This window comes from Paroedura picta, chromosome 1 (assembly GCF_049243985.1).
Source record: "Paroedura picta isolate Pp20150507F chromosome 1, Ppicta_v3.0, whole genome shotgun sequence".
NCBI lineage: Eukaryota > Metazoa > Chordata > Lepidosauria > Squamata > Gekkonidae > Paroedura > Paroedura picta.
In genome coordinates, this window is record NC_135369.1 from 41,512,641 (window position 1) to 41,528,527 (window position 15,887).

Sequence of the window (15,887 nt, forward strand, 5' to 3'; positions counted from 1 at the left end):
GAGGAATTGCATCTGGAAGGAAAGAAAATCAGTAGTGTGTGCAAAGATATCGTTTTTCTTTTTCTCACTTTAATCATGCCCCCATTTTGTAGGATTTTTCTTCCACAATGACAGCTGGCAATATTGTTGTTGTTTTTTTTAAAAAAATAACCCCTTCAGTCCATATTTCAGTGAAAGAAGCAAAGCTCAATCAAGAAAAATATAAGCATGTTTGTCCCATTAAAACCAGTGGTATTCAACTGAGGGAATGTTCAGGAGCTGAGCCAGGAGTACATTTGTACAATTTTAGCTAGTATTGAAGTGTCTTATTTTAGCAATTAGTTGGCCACTGCTTCACAAAGGATAAGTGCCTATTTAGGAATTATGCTGTCACTCTGGGCTTTATTTTGTTTATTCTCCGTAATGGCTAATGTAGTATTTTATGTGATCCTTAAATGGCTAAGATTATTCATTGAGGAAGTGGTGTTAGGTAGGGATAGGCATGAACCTAAGAATTTCCATTTGCGGTGGCCCCCAAACCAAGCCCAAAGTGCCCTAAACTAAACTGGCCAGTTCAGATCACTCTTTTCTCCTGGCTGTGGCTTGCCAACCAGTGAAATGGTTCACAGTCACTTAACAGGTCAGCTGCAGGCCTATGCTGCTCAGCTGTTAAATTTAAATGGCCCAAACAGCCTAACTGGTAAATGTTTAGAGAAGGAGCTTTCCCTGAACATTGGTTTGCAGACTGTGAACAGAACCAAGTTTGTGATGAATTTTGGTGTGTGAACTGGTTCATGCCCATCCTTAGTTAGGTTATCTTAATCTAAGCAGTGTCTGAATGTAACCAAATACTATTCTCAGGCTCTTACCTATGAAGATCAGCATGGGTATCAAAGCCTGGAGGTTTTTGGGGAGTGGGGGCTATAGAGGAGGATCAGAACTGGTGAGTGCTAGGAAAACCTTTCTGCATCTGAGATCTTGAATAGCTGCTGCCAATCATAGTAGTGTACCAAAGATCTGTTAAAATGTGATAGGTTCTTAGTCATATTTATTAAATTATCTCAGCCAATTAGGGAACGAGAAAGATGCCCTAACAATGAAAATGTACAAAAGTTTCAGATGAGGGAAACCAGCGGAAATTAATGGAATTAAATAAAGATGAACATGGTTTCAGTTAGTGGGCAGAAATATCCCATCCCCAGTATTTTAACTAGTAAGTTGAAAGAAAGATGTAACTTTACTTTTACACTATTGAGCATGTTATGTGCAATAATGTTTCCCAAACTGTTATTTGGATCATGGCATTAGTGAGGTGGCATTCAAATAGGGGATCCGACAATTTCAAGTAAAGGCTGTAGGAGGGCAGCACAAGAAGCAAAGTCCTGTTCCTACTCTTGGCTTGAGTATGCTTAAATTATTCTGGGTGACACCCCAAACTACACAGTTCTATTAATACTTTTCTTTTATAAGAGCATTTTAATTTACCTGTATAAATTCCCCCCCAAATATAACAAAAATGTTTTTTAAAAATTATAATTCATGTACAAATCTCCCCCCTTCAACAAAACGTTAATTTATCAGGTTTGTAGAAAAAAGTTTCCAACCTCAATGATCAGTTTTCTACGATGACTCTTACTGATTTAAACAGTATAACTTTTCTTTTGTTTGTTTACATAGAACTGGAAGCAACCCCAAAATCAGGCGCAACAAAATTTGGGGAGGTCAAAATGGTGGTATTCTTGTGTATAATTCTGGTAAGTTTTCGTTTTTAGAAATTAAAATAAAATTCATTAATACTTTGATGCTGGTCAATGACCGTAAATAAATAAATGAAATCCATTAATTCATGCCTCCACAATACCCATCTTCTTGATTTTTTCCCTTTCAAAGGACTTGGTTTCATAGAAGACAATGAAATTTTTGATAATGCCATGGCTGGAGTATGGATCAAGACAGACAGTAATCCTACATTAAGACGGAACAAAATCCATGATGGAAGGGATGGAGGCATCTGTATATTTAATGGGGGCAGAGGTATATGGTTACAACCACTGTTATTAATTACTGTATGTTTAAAGAAGACTGTTTCATGTATCGTTGACTAGTTTTAATGTAAACCGCCCTGAGCCTTCGGGGAGGGCGGTATATAAATCTAAATGAATAAATAAAATAAATAAATAGTAGCCTTTCAGTTTTTTCATGTTTACTAATAATGACATTAAAAAATATATGTTTATAGAAAGGCCCTCTTAACCCATGCTCAACCCATGCAAACAAGTCCAAGTATTATAAACAACATTCTCCACTAGCATGGCTATTACTAAAGTCTAAAAAGCCCTTTTAATTTGAAAAGCTCAGATGAGATGCAAACAAGTCTGTTCTGTATTCACTCTCACTCTTCTGCTGCAATTGGCATCCTTTCAGAATAACCTTAGTTTGCCCATTCTGCAATGTAACCTCATTCTGGGTGGCTGAATTACAGCATCCCTCTTCTAACAAAAGGTGGCAGATATGGCTGAATGTGTCCTGTCAGTAAATATTCTCAGCTGAGAATAACCATTTCCTTAAAATAAGTATCATTTTTGTTTGCTTGCTTGTAAGTAAAGTTGGGATTTAAAACTGACACTCCTGTTATTGGTTGTTTGTTAGGCCTCCTTGAAGAGAATGATATCTTCAGGAATGCACAAGCTGGAGTCCTTATCAGCACAAACAGTCATCCTGTGTTGCGAAAAAATAGAATATTTGATGGATTTGCTGCAGGTTTGTACAGGATTTACATTGTCTTAGCTCATGATAAGGTTAGAAGGTTAAGCCTCACCAATGTTGTTGGTATTGCCCCAAGGGTTACTTGAAGTTTCCCTTCTTCCTTTTGAAGCAATGGGATAACCAGAACATCATTCTAATCAAATTTCATGTACAGAGACAGAATACTGGATGCGCCTGATGCTTTCAAAAAGGACGTGGACAAAATTGAGAGAGGGTGTAGAGGAGAGCAAAAGGATGATCTAGGGCCTGGGGACCAAGCCCTATGAGGAAAGGCTTGAGAGAGTTGGGAATATTCAGCCTGGAGAAGAGGAGGTGGAAAGGGGACATGATTGCTTTCTTTAAGTATTTGGAAGGCTGTCAGAGGAGGGCAGGGAGTGCTTCCTATTGGCAGCAGAGAATAAGACCCACAATAATAGATTTAAACTAGATATCAGGGGGAAAATTTTCACAGAGTACTTCAGCAGTGGAATCAGCTGCCTAAGGAGGTGGTGAGCTCTTCCTCACAGTGGTCTTTAAGCAGTGGCTGGACAGATATTTATCATGGATGCTTTAGGCTGATCCTGTATTGAGCAAGAGGTTGGAGCAGATAGTGGGTATGTCCCTTTCCATCTCTATGATGATTGTCATTCTTGTGAATCACAAACACATTTGGTTGGCCATGGTAGACTAGATGGATTTTGATTTCATCCGGCAAGGCAACTCTTGCTTTTTATTTAACATTATTATTACATTTTAAAGTGTTTATATGTATTTCTTAACATTCAGTAACCTCCTCAGAACTTAGTGCTCCAAATTGCTGAGAGAATATAAAATGATATCAGTAATAATAATTAAAACCCCTACAAAATAATAGTGTTCTTGAGGAAGTTGCATTTTGATCTGGTTATTTTGAAGGCTGCAGTCATGTAAAAGATGCAATTTCTATTAATCAGTTGGCTTGTTTGTACACAGAGAAGATACGTTCTTATCAAAATGCGTAAACATGTAAAACTCGCTCTTTCTTTGGCTAAACTAGCTTTTCCCTTTTATATTAGGTATTGAAATAACAAATCATGCAACTGCGACTTTAGAAGGCAATCAAATTTTCAATAACCGGTTTGGAGGTTTATTTCTAGCCTCTGGTGTCAACGTGACAATGAAAGGTATGTTGAATTACATGTTTTCTGTAACTTATTTTGGATTTAAACAAACAAGGTGTATTGCTTCACATTTCAAACACACTGGTCCAAAGGAGGAGCTTTGTGAGAAATAATACATTTCACTGCCTTGCCACTAAAATTGTGTGCATACATTATACAAGCACATTTGTTAACATCAATGATAGTCCAATATGGGTTTGAAGAAATTAATAGGGAGCTTTTGCTGCCAAGCTATAAGGTATTGACACAAATTTGTGTATTACAAAAAGTTTAATGACATTTACTTTCTGATAATTTGGAGTTTTGCTTAATTCTGTTTTATAGATGGGGAAATTTCGATCCTGTATTTCTGACAAATGTAGAGCATATTATTCTAATCGAAGAAACAACAGCAGCCAGCAATTAATCTGGCATTAATGCACTTTCTTGAGTTGGGACACAATAAAGCATCAAAGGGTAACTGAACCAGAAAGTAGTTAGCGACATTCAGGGAGTATACAAGGATGTGAAGCTTGAATAGCAATAAGAACAGGAAAGCAAAAACACAGGAGCAAGGGTTCCAAAAGAACAGTGTATATAACTGGAAACAAGTGGCCTATGCACCAAATCCACTCAGTCCTGAATTACTATGACTCATCCCTTCAGTGGGACAGTTAGTCTTCCCACATTCGCAGTGTACTAGAAAATGCAACAAGTAAAAGAGAAGACAGAAAAGAAGAAATAACTGCAGTAGCCTTATTAAGATATAGGGAAGTTTTATATACATAGAAGGAAAGGTGAGACTGTTTAAGAACTATGTCAAGAAAGATGATCAAGGTAAGCAAATCTGGGAAAATTGTAATCCTGAAAGCATTCACTGGATGAGATAAATACTTCATGGTCTCTGTGCATCACACTGATGGACTTTTCACTTGCACACTACATTGATTCAGTAACTTCTAGGAACCAAAATCTTCTCCCTTCTGTGGCCCATAGTTGAGTACATATATCCAAGGGAGGAGCAGTAGCATCTTCCTCTTGATACACTTATCTATGTGAGTGGTAGCATCATTCAAAACCACCTGTGAGATTTCTCACACTACTAGCTTCCTCATATTTTTGTTATATAATTGTTGTTTCTTCATAGTTTTTAGTGTTTACGATTAGCTGTTGCAAAGTAGATGTTTCATTTACAAATGCAACACAACAAATCACCTCCCCCCCCCCAAATCTTTCTGTGAATTATTTGATTTCTGTCTTCTCGGGCCCAGAACTACCTTCAATTAGTATTGTCAGTGCAGAAGAACTCAGCTGATGGCCATGATCAGTGTCTCCTGTGCCTGGCTGTAACAAAATACAGTTGAAACTTGCATCTACCATCTTGATGCATAGTGCCTCAGTGCCACATCCCTTGACATGAAGCCCAAACAAGGATGTGTGTGTAAGTGCTATCGAGTCGCAACCAAATGATGGCAACTCCATAGGGGTTTCAGAGCAAGAGACTAACGAGGTGGCTTCCTATTGCCTTCCTTGGCATCAAAACTCTTGAATTCTGTGGTGGTTTCCCATCCAAAAACTAAACAGATCTGACAAGATCAGGCTAGCCAGGGCAATACAGGGATACAGATGACAGTTTGCTTCCCAGCCGCCTGTAAGCTGCAGAAACTTTAGTCTTTGTCTTATCCGTCAAAAAAGAAGAAACAAAGAGAACACTAACCAGTGAGTCAAATAGTCAGACACTTCATAGTAAGTCTTGGTCTAGGGGTGAGTGCCTCCCCACTGTTTTTGCCATGGATATTGTTGGGGCAATCTGAATTCATCCCAGCTTAATCAAAGCTGACTCTCAAAGTTGTTCAAAACATCAGCTCAAAGGAAAAAGGGGACACCCGGCCCCCTAAAACAACATTTTGGGGAGAATTTAAGGCTTAAGTGGGACCTGGGGGGGTTCACAAAGTCACATTCTATAAGGAGAAACTCTTGTGTCTGGAAGTGCTCTGGATCAACATCTGCAGAAACAGCTATTTTCTTTCAGATGCCAAGCCTGACTTAGATCAGTTGCATTCAATCCTGAGGAAAGGTGAGAACAGTGGATTTTCTTCTTTAGGGAAAAGGCTTTTCTGCTGAATGCAGAATTTGAAATCCACTACTCACTCCATGGGCTGTACTGTTGCCACCTACAAGACCCTAAAGCAGTGGTATGGCTCCTCCCAGACCATCTGGAACCCTCTTCAGATTGGTCATCATCATGCAGGTTCTGCTCATATATCACACACATCCTTTTCCTCTAAACCTCAGCTTGACTGTCAGCAAACAAAAGTCATCAGGAGCTTCCAAGCTAAAGTTTTTGACTAGCCCCCTCCCTCCTCCCCACTGGCCTTTGTCATTACATGGTGGGAAAGAGTAACTGATGATACCTGGATTCTCACAGCCATCATGCAATAAGATTCGATTCCCCTCCAGTGTATTCAAAAGTACAGTTCCCAGTTCTACCTTTTCAAGATGTACTACCTAGTACAGGAGAGTGGATAGAAGCAGTGCCACCGTTCCAAAGTGGTCTAGGACTCTGTTCAAGATATTTATTTATTCAATTTCTATATGGCCACTCCCAATGGCTTGTAGTGGTCTACAAAAAATCTCCCTATCTGACTGTCCTTGATATCAAAAGTAGTCTACAAATACACTAGGCCAAGTAGTTTGGTATAATGACCCTAGCTGTGTTCCTCATCTAACACAGAATCTTCTACCTACCTCAGGCATGCCTTCTAGCCACAGCCACTTTGCTATGGGAGATGATCCCAGTACCAATACAGAAAGGTGTTGTCCTTTGCCCTTTCCACCACCCAAAACTTCATCAAGCGCATGCTAGTGATTATAGTACATACTCATGCAATTTTTTTTATACAGTTGGGTTTCTCATGGCTGCTTTTCTTGTCTGTTTCCTTCTGTATATGCCAATGACTCTTCACCTGTATATTCTCAGCCAGTATATCTTCAGTGAGGAGTCCCATTTTTATCTAGTAAACTTCAGCATTTATAGTGTGATTCCTAATCTGTCTCAGGGAGCACCTTTCTCTACTCAGAGATGACTCATGCTATCATCTGTCCAACATTATTTTTTCCCACTATTTATTACAGTCTGACAGACAAATCCAGAGGCTGTTAGGTCTTACAACAGCTTCCATTATTGTGGTTTACTTTGCCAACTATTAATGGGACTTCTCCAGTGCTTGAACTGCAAATTCCCATCAAACCAGACTCACAAGAGAAACTTCTGTTTTTTAGCAGTAATCAGAGAGTCATGAGAGTGACCTGTCATGTTTTTTCATGATATACCCATAATCTCAACTGACCCTTAAAATGGATGGTTTTCTATAGCGATGGGATGCCCACTGTAGCAGGGGCACCACCAGTCAGTCATGGTCACCATAAGAGAGACTATGGCACATCAATTTTGCTTTTCTCCCAGTTTATTTAGTTATATCCCATTTTTCTCCCTGTATGTTTGTAAAGTGGCTTACAATAGAAGAAAGCACAATGGAACTAAACTAATAAACAAGGGGGGAAAACAACCTATATTCCAACCTGCAGCTTGGATATTAATGGCATAGGCTAAAAGCAGAACAGGCTTCTGATTTAACTCCATGGGCAAAGCTTTTGTCCTGCAGTCTTAAGATGCTAGTGTTCTGTTCTTCATATTCACAAGCTTACTGGGAAGATAAACAGGAATGTAAGAACTGCATCCTGGTTACTTATCCTTGCCTAAGGCAACCCCCCCCCCTCAGTACTTGTCAAGGGAAAATTGCTTCACCTGGCCAAGATACCAAATCTCTTGCCCCAATAACAACTCGGCAGCCTTCATCAGCACTTTGACATAAAGAGTACGTGGGGAAGGGGATATTTCTGATTTCTAGAAAGCCATCAGCTAGCCCAGGGGTGCTAAACTCCCCACCTAACAGATGTTCAGGGGTCACAGTCAGAGATCCACACCCTCCATGACAGCTGCCTTCATCTCCTGCTTACCCCACTTTTCATAATCCTCCTCAAGCTTTGACAACAGTTACACCCAGTCATGCCATCTGATTCATTCCTGGTGTCTTTAAACTTGCTCTAGAGAGAGGAAAAGGACATGAGCTAGGGAAGGAAAGGGAGAAAAGAAGAAATGAGATATGGAAAAGTATAGGAGAAAGAACAGGGAAATGTAAAGGCAACCCCACACACATCTGTCACTCACTCAAGTCAGGTCAGTGTAGCATGGCTCTGAGGTTCACTCACTGCACCTGCTTGGGAGCCCTACAGTACTTGAGGAGAAAGAGCTCTGTGCAGCCTTGAGTGCCAGATGCAGGCTGTGTATCTGTCACAATCCTGTGAGTAAACAGAAATGTTAAGACTACACTTTAACAAAGGGTGGGACCTGTTTATTGTGTAGTGACCTCTATCCTAGAGTACCTAGTTAATTTCTACATTTTCTAGGCCTGGCACACTGCTGTGTCGATTTAGGTACTATTTCATTTTTACTACCCCTTCATTCAGGAACTGTCTTAACTGTTTGGTGAAGGCCAACGAGGGCTTTGTCCTGAAGTGACAGCACTGGCAACCTTCACTGGCTCATACAACAAATTAGATTCTGTTCGGTGTCCAAACTGCTGCCTACCACAGCTAGAGCCCACTCTACCTGAAATATGGTAAAATCCAGTCCTTTCAGCAATTGTAGAAAAGAGCAAGAGTTCCACAGGGCCTGTAAGACAGAACTGTTCTGCCAGGCCTGTGGTTGAGGCCAAAAGTAACATCTAGAAATGCTGGCCTCCCTGCCTAAAATCCACCAAAAGAACCAAATTCTTTAAGAACTTATTAGCCCCCTCACAAACACCATGTTTTAAACTTTGGAAGAGGCAGCTTTTAAATGGTTTTAAATAGATTGAAATTTATATTAATCTATATTAATTTAAATGCTTAATTATATGATGTTTAATTTATCTATGATAATATTGCATTTTGATGTGAACCACCCTGAGCCACTTGGGAAGGGCAAATATATACAAGTATATACAAGTATACAAGTATAAAAATAAATATCCTTATCTATTGTTCCTCTTAATATTTGTGAACAGCTTGGGGGGTGGAATGTGTCTGGGGTGTCCAAGCTGGAATAGGGCCAATCATGGTGCAGCCAGCAAAGCTGGCCGCATCCTGATTGGCCCTGCCCCTACAGCTTCCGCCCTCCGTTCCTGAATGCTAGCCACTTTGCTCTCAGACGCAGAGCCAGCAGGTCAAGAGAGAGGGCCCTGGGCAAAGGGTGGTTGTGGAGGGGGCAAGCCCTGGCCTGGGCTGCTAAGGAGCAAGCCCTGGCCTGGGCTGCTAAGGAGCAAGCCTCAGCCTGGGCTGCTAAGAAGCAAGCCCTGTCCTCCGTCGGGTCCTGCCCTGCTAACAACCTCTGTCCCATGAGCTGGCCAGCGCCCCCCCGTCTGTGCCACTTGTTCTGGTTGCAAGCAACCCATAGCCACCTTACGCGGCATGGGGGGGCAGGGGTGCCCTTCCAAAGCCCATTCTTAGGAACGGGCTTTGCAGCTATTAAATAAATAAAGACTAAAACAATTTGTGGTAAACAGTGACTAACAAAAGCTCATTCCCTGCCACAAATTTTGTTAGTCTTTAAGGTGCTACTGGATTCTTGCTCTTACGTGCTGCTACAGACAGACTAACATGACTACCCATATTGATCTGTCTTCAAGAACTATGTAGATCAATCATCCACCTTACAAAGCATTATGCCTCAGATGTAGGGCAAAACATGATATATTCTTTAGCAATTATACGTAGTGCTTTTTTCATAATCTTCCGTGTTCCCACATCTAAGTAATCTTCCTTGCATTCTCAGTGTGCCTGCACAGGGACCATTAACAAGAAGTTGATAATCTGTAACTGAGGCTTATCTTCCTGTAGTCATCTATGCAGACAATCCACTTTTCCCTGCATTATGAGCATTTTAGTCTGCTGTGTTGTTCCAATGACAAACAGTGCCACCCCACATACCAGCAGTTACACTAGCACTTCCTGGCAGGGATTCATGCTTATAAAAGATTGCAAATCTATTCAGAGAATAAAACATTGGACTTTCTGTAAAGGTTCCTTTCAAGGGCAAAGAAGACATTCTAATATGCTTGGATTCCTCTTCCCACAATCCCTGGAGGCAGGGAGGAGTGGAGGAGGAGGCCACCATCAGTCTGGAGGCTTCTGAAGCTGGTGACAGTCCACAAAGTATGCCAAACAGACAACAAGGCTTACAGAACCCAATGAAACAAATCATAGGGGTAAAGATAAACTGCTAGAACAGTGAAAGAACAATGAACATTGAGATTGGCACTCAGTCACCCTTAAAAATTATAATAGGTTGACCACTAACTAGGGTGGATCTAGAGTGTCCTCACTGCCCTTGAGAAGGAATCTTCACAGCAAGTCCTCTGTTCTGTTCGCTCAAAGGGAGGAGAACACTCTGTTCCACTTGGGATGTTACAATAATAATCCAATTCAGGGAGGGAAAAGTGACTGCCAAGCATAGAGATAGCATTAGAATGGGACCACTTGCTGTAAGACTCCATCCAAATGTTGCATCAGCCATGCAAGAGAATCCATCTTGTAATGCCTGATAAAATTTGGCATTGAGGGCCAGATATCTGCAATGGATGCATTTGTGTTGAACACTGCTGATGTAGAAGCACTTACTGAATGAGTTGTGATCCCCTCTGGGACTTGAAGGCTCTGAGATTCATATGGCAAGATGTAGTTCTAGCCACCTTCAGAGTGTTGCCTTGGCTGCAGGATATAAAACTGCAGGATATAAAGCTACCTTTTCCGCACAAGGATAAAATGCCAGGCTGGCACTCTCTTAAGGGCCGCCATTGTCCCTCAGGAAGGGAATGTAGATATTTCTGCATTCCCTTTCTCTCTGGGGGCCAATAGGACCTATCCAAGCGTAGGCCCAATTACTCCCCTGGCCTATGGTGTCCTGGAAGGGACACAAAATGCCCCAGTTGGCTTTGTGGCAGCTCAGAGCTAACTGGGACATTTTCACAAAGATGGGATTGCATTGTTCCACCTTCATAAAATTGTTTTTAAAAGACCCCCCCCCCCGCAGTGCAGCCACTCCCATGTTGAATAGGTCAAAGAGAATCTGACTTCTTAATGGCTTAGTTCTTCTGATATAAATGTGAAATGTTCTTTGAAGGCCAAGTGAATGCCAGTTCTCCCTAGGATGAGATGGGAACAGGCAGAAGGACAGCAAATATATATTGTGTGAGCTGTAAAAAAAGTTTGTTGACCTTGGGGATGATGGGATCTGTGCACAGAACCACCACGAAGAAACACAAGACCTTTTTAATGAAAAGAGCACCTGGGTCTGAGACCCATTTTGCTGATGTAACAGCTACTAGGAAAAGAACCTTCAGGGAAACCTTCCCCAGAAACTCAAATGGAGGTCTGGTAGGAGCCTGAAGGAGGGAAACCTGTGTATTTTAGGGGGCTGAGACAAAGTACCGTACTTGCCGGCGTATAAGATGACTGGGCGTATAAGACGACCCCCAACATTTCCACTCAAAATATAGAGTTTGTTACATTACATTACAGTACTATGGGCCATTATGGGCAGCTATGTCTATCCCAAGTGAAGTGCACCCGGCATATAGGACGACCCCCCCACACACACACTTGGAGACATGTTTTTCAGGGGGGGAAAGTAGTCTTATACGCCAGCAAATACTGTAACTCCCTTCAGAAATCTTTTCACTGCTGGGTGCCTAGAGAGTAGTGCACCACTAACTGATGAAACTGATCAGAGCAGATACCTGGCGATGGAGAGTGCTTGCTTTTAGACCATGAGACACTCCATCTGGTAGGAAAGACGTTACCTGAGGAAGATCCAGGATGTCTGGTTGCAGGTGATTCCTCTTGCACCATCTAATAAAAGCTTTCTGAGAACTGTTGTAAATTCTACAAATGGAGCTTTTCAAGGCTGCTGTCAAGGACTTGAATGACTTGATCAGAGAAACCCTGTGTAATCAATGGTTGCTGCTCAATCTCCATCCTGTCAGACAAAGCCAAGCTGGGGTGTAGATGACAGATGAGGCTCAGGGTTAGCTTACTGGGCAATAGTGGAAGTACCTATGGATGTTGAAGTGATTGTTTCAGCAAGTTGGAAAACCAGGGTCTTCTGGGCCAGCTGGGGGGCCAGGAGAACTCTGCCTTCTCTGTTTCATTTTGTTTGATTCACCTTTGGAATCAAAGGTATTTTGAGGGGGGGGGAGGCATAAAGCAGGCCCATAAGTCAAGGGGACTTCAGAGCATCCATTTGTTCTACTGGTTGACACTGGTATCTCAAGAAGAATTTGAGTGTCTTGGCATTGTTCTGGGAGGAAAAAAGATCTATCTATACATGTTGTTGTTAGGTGCAAAGTTGTGTCCGACCCATCGCGGCCCATGGACAATGATCCTTCAGGCCTTCCTGTCCTCTGCCATTCTTCAAAGTCCATTTAAGTTTGCACCCACTACTTCAGTGACTCCATCCAGCCACCTCATTCTCTGTCGTCCCCTTCTTCTTTTGCCCTCAATTGCCCCCAGCATTAGGCTCGTCTCCAGGGAGTGCTTCCTTCTCATGAGGTGGCCAAAGTATTTGAGTTTCATCTTCAGGATCTGGCCTTCTAAGGAGCAGTCAGGGCTGATCTCCTTTACGACTGACCAGTTTGTTCGCCTTGCAGTCCAAGGGACTCACAAGAGTCTTCTCCAGCACCAGAGTTTAAAAGCCTCAATTCTTTGACGCTCGGCCTTCCTTATGGTCCAACTTTCATAGCCATACCTTGCAACTGGGAAGACCATAGCCTTGACTAGACTCACTTTCATTGACAGGGTGATGTCTCTGCTTTCTAGGATGCCATCTAGATTTGCCATAGCTTTCCTCCCCAGGAGCAAGCGTCTTTTAATTTCTTTGCTGCAATCCCCATCTGCAGTGATCTTGGAGCCCAGGAAAATAAAATCTGTCACTACCTCCATTTCTTCCCCATCTATTTGCCAGGAATTGAGAGGGCCGGATGCCATGATCTTCGTTTTCTTGATGTTGAGTTTCAAGCCAACTTTTGCACTCACCTCCTTCACCTGCATCAACAGGCTCTTTAGTTCCTCTTCGCTTTCTGCCATTAGAGTGGTATCATCTGCATACCTGAGGTTGTTGATATTTCTCCTTGCTATCTTGATCCCAATTTGTGACTCATCTAACCCTGCCTTTCTCATGATGTGCTTCGCATACAAGCTAAATAGGCAAAGTGACAGTATATAGCCTTGCCGAATTCATTTCTCAATTTTGAACCAATCAGTGATTCCATGCCTGGTTCTCACTGTTGCTTCTTGACCTACATATAGGTTTCTCAAGAGACAGATAAGATGCTCTGGTATTCCTATCTCTTTAAGAACTTGCCACAATTTGTTGTGCTCCACACAATCAAAGGCTTTAGCATAGTCAATGAGGCAGAAGTAGATGTTCTTCTGGAACTCCCTAGCTTTCTCCATGATCCAGCGTATGTCGGCAGTTTGATCTCTAGTTCCTCTGCCTCTTCAAAATCCTGCCTATCTATACATAGTAATCCAAAATGTAGAGCCAGGGACTGGAATGTTTCTTGGCTGACCTCTCCCCCTCATGCAATTCAGCCAATTTGCTTGCACATTTGTTGCTTCTGTGTTCTGCTTTGAGAGATTCCAGATGTTCTATCCAGGACATGAGGATAGTAAATTTCTGCTGTAGCTTTTTCCCTAGCAGTTCATGTGTGCCTTGGTCATGATATTTGGAAGTGAAAAATGTCCCTTGCACATGGCTCAGTGCACGATAGGTACCCCAACCCATCAGGCTGGCATCTGTTGTGATCTGTAGGTCTGTAGTAACTTGGGTTTCTTGGTTGTCCACCAAAGCAAGTCCTTCCTGTGATGCCGACTCTAATGTACTTTCTGAGGGCTATGAACAGTAATTTTTCTACCATCAGTCCTCCCGTCTTTTACTTAGTTTCATTTAAGATGTCTTCTAGGTTATCCTCAAGTAGCTTGCCACCCACAAAAGGCCAAGATGCCACATGAGACTTATAAAGGGAGTCCACATTTCAAGATTTGAGCCAGAGATGACTTCTGGCTACCACTGTGGAAGCCATGGTCCTTGATGAGAACTTGATAATGTCCAGGCTAGTATCAGACATGAAGGCTGCTGCACTTTCCAGACTGGGCATGTAACTTTACATGTGATTTAAATCTGGGTATTCTTGAATCACTGGAATCTTTATGGGTGCTCTCTCCCTCTTTTTGGAAGAGATGCCAAGCTTGCCACAGCAGCATCTATCATTGGAACTTCCAATAAGCTATTTACCTTGGGAGAGAAAGAGTGCATTCTTTTAGTCTGTCCAGAATGTACATGGCTATTAGTAGGATCTGACCTTATCTGTTTGAACCCAGCTGTCTAACCATAGAGAAAACCTCATTGCCCCTTTATCATCATCATCCTACTTCTCCTTAGGGATTTCCACCTTAAGAGCAGAAAGCTGTAGCTGAGGGACTGTGCCAGCCTTCCTCTTTATCCAGGTTTGCATCAGAATTCTTAGAGCGTAAGGGGGGAATCCCTATCTTCAGATCTGTGTAAGAAATTTGAATAATTGCTCAAGAAGGGGAAGAGGTTTTTACAGGCCAAGAAGGGCCCTGGAATTTTGCTGTGTCTAGGCTTGAGGCTTTGAAGTACCTGGTTTTTGGAAGGTAATTGTTGGAGGGGTGAGGGAAGAAAGGATGGGTGTTTTTTTAACTGGAGACAAATTGACCTCATGGGCCAATACAGAGTGTCCCAGCTGACCAGTAGAGGGTGGTCTGCTTCTTCAAAAGAAAGTCTGCTTCTTCATAATCCAAGGAGGTGAATTGCAGTGTGTGGTTTTCACCAGCTCTACTGCAGCATGATGGCTAGGCAAGAGGTTTGCTGGGATTTCCTACTCCCTGGGGATTACTTCCCCCAGCTCTCCCTCATAGGTGGTCCCAGGGTCAGAGACTTCACCTGCAGACAAAAGGCTAAGCCTCCAAGAAGAGGTGGCCAAAGGAACAAAGGTTTGTTTTTTAAGCAAAGGGAAAGGCACACACATTTGGAATGAGAAGGCCAAGTGCAGCCAAATGAAGTGCAGCCAAAAGAACTTCATAAAGGAAAATCTCAGCTCTCTAAATTCGCTTGCTCAGGAGGCAGGAAAAAGACATGGTGGGCTTTCTCCTCCCGTTACATTTGGGATTGTGGGAAGAGGAACCCAAGTGTATCAGATTGTTGTGCTCTTGAGAGAAACATCAGTTACCCAGGAGGAAACCTGTTCTTTATATGGTCGCGTGTATTTTTGTACTGCTCTAAATGTGATCAGATAATTTTTTATATTTCAATTGCGGTATAATTTGTATTCTATTGTAAGACACTGAACACATTTTTGGAATACTAGGATATAAATTCTTTTCCAGAATTTTATTTGAGTTCATATTCAGTAGATGAATAGCTGAAACCTTGGCTCTTGTACTGAGTGATTCTTCAGTGTGCTACAGTAAACTAATATTGTAACACCTGGAATAACCTTTTGTTGCAGATAATAAAATAATGAACAATCAAGATGCCATAGAAAAAGCTGTTAGTAGAGGCCAGTGTCTATATAAAATATCAAGTTATACCAGCTACCCCATGCATGATTTCTATAGGTAAGTGATTAAGCCTGGTACAGACCTTTTCAGAGTTTATGCTGCTTTTTTTCAAAAGCAATATAAATATTGATTCTTCTAACTTTTGGTACTATATTTGAATACCAAGGCTCTAAAGTTTCTATTGTTTAAACAGTAATAAATTTGCTTACATCAGTTTTTGTTGTATTCTAGGTGTCACACTTGTAACACCACAGACCGCAACGCCATATGTGTAAACTGTATTAAGAAGTGCCATCAAGGACATGATGTGGAATTTATTAGACACGATAGGTACATTGAACAACT

The 15,887-nt window shown here is 41.8% G+C and overlaps 1 protein-coding gene across 3 annotated transcripts in view; it reads left to right on the forward strand.

Annotated features, from left to right (window-relative positions):
* FBXO11 (F-box protein 11) overlaps window positions 1-15,887 on the forward strand; it is a 143,413-nt gene that overhangs the window by 126,183 nt on the left and 1,343 nt on the right. For 2 of the 3 annotated variants that reach the window (XM_077335139.1, XM_077335147.1), the window contains exons 17-22: window positions 1,657-1,733; window positions 1,870-2,013; window positions 2,629-2,739; window positions 3,780-3,887; window positions 15,491-15,599; window positions 15,774-15,872. In XM_077335139.1, coding sequence (XP_077191254.1) covers window positions 1,657-1,733; window positions 1,870-2,013; window positions 2,629-2,739; window positions 3,780-3,887; window positions 15,491-15,599; window positions 15,774-15,872 — 648 coding nt within the window. The remainder of the gene's footprint in view (window positions 1-1,656; window positions 1,734-1,869; window positions 2,014-2,628; window positions 2,740-3,779; window positions 3,888-15,490; window positions 15,600-15,773; window positions 15,873-15,887) is intronic. The other variant, XR_013230540.1, reaches the window with a different exon arrangement.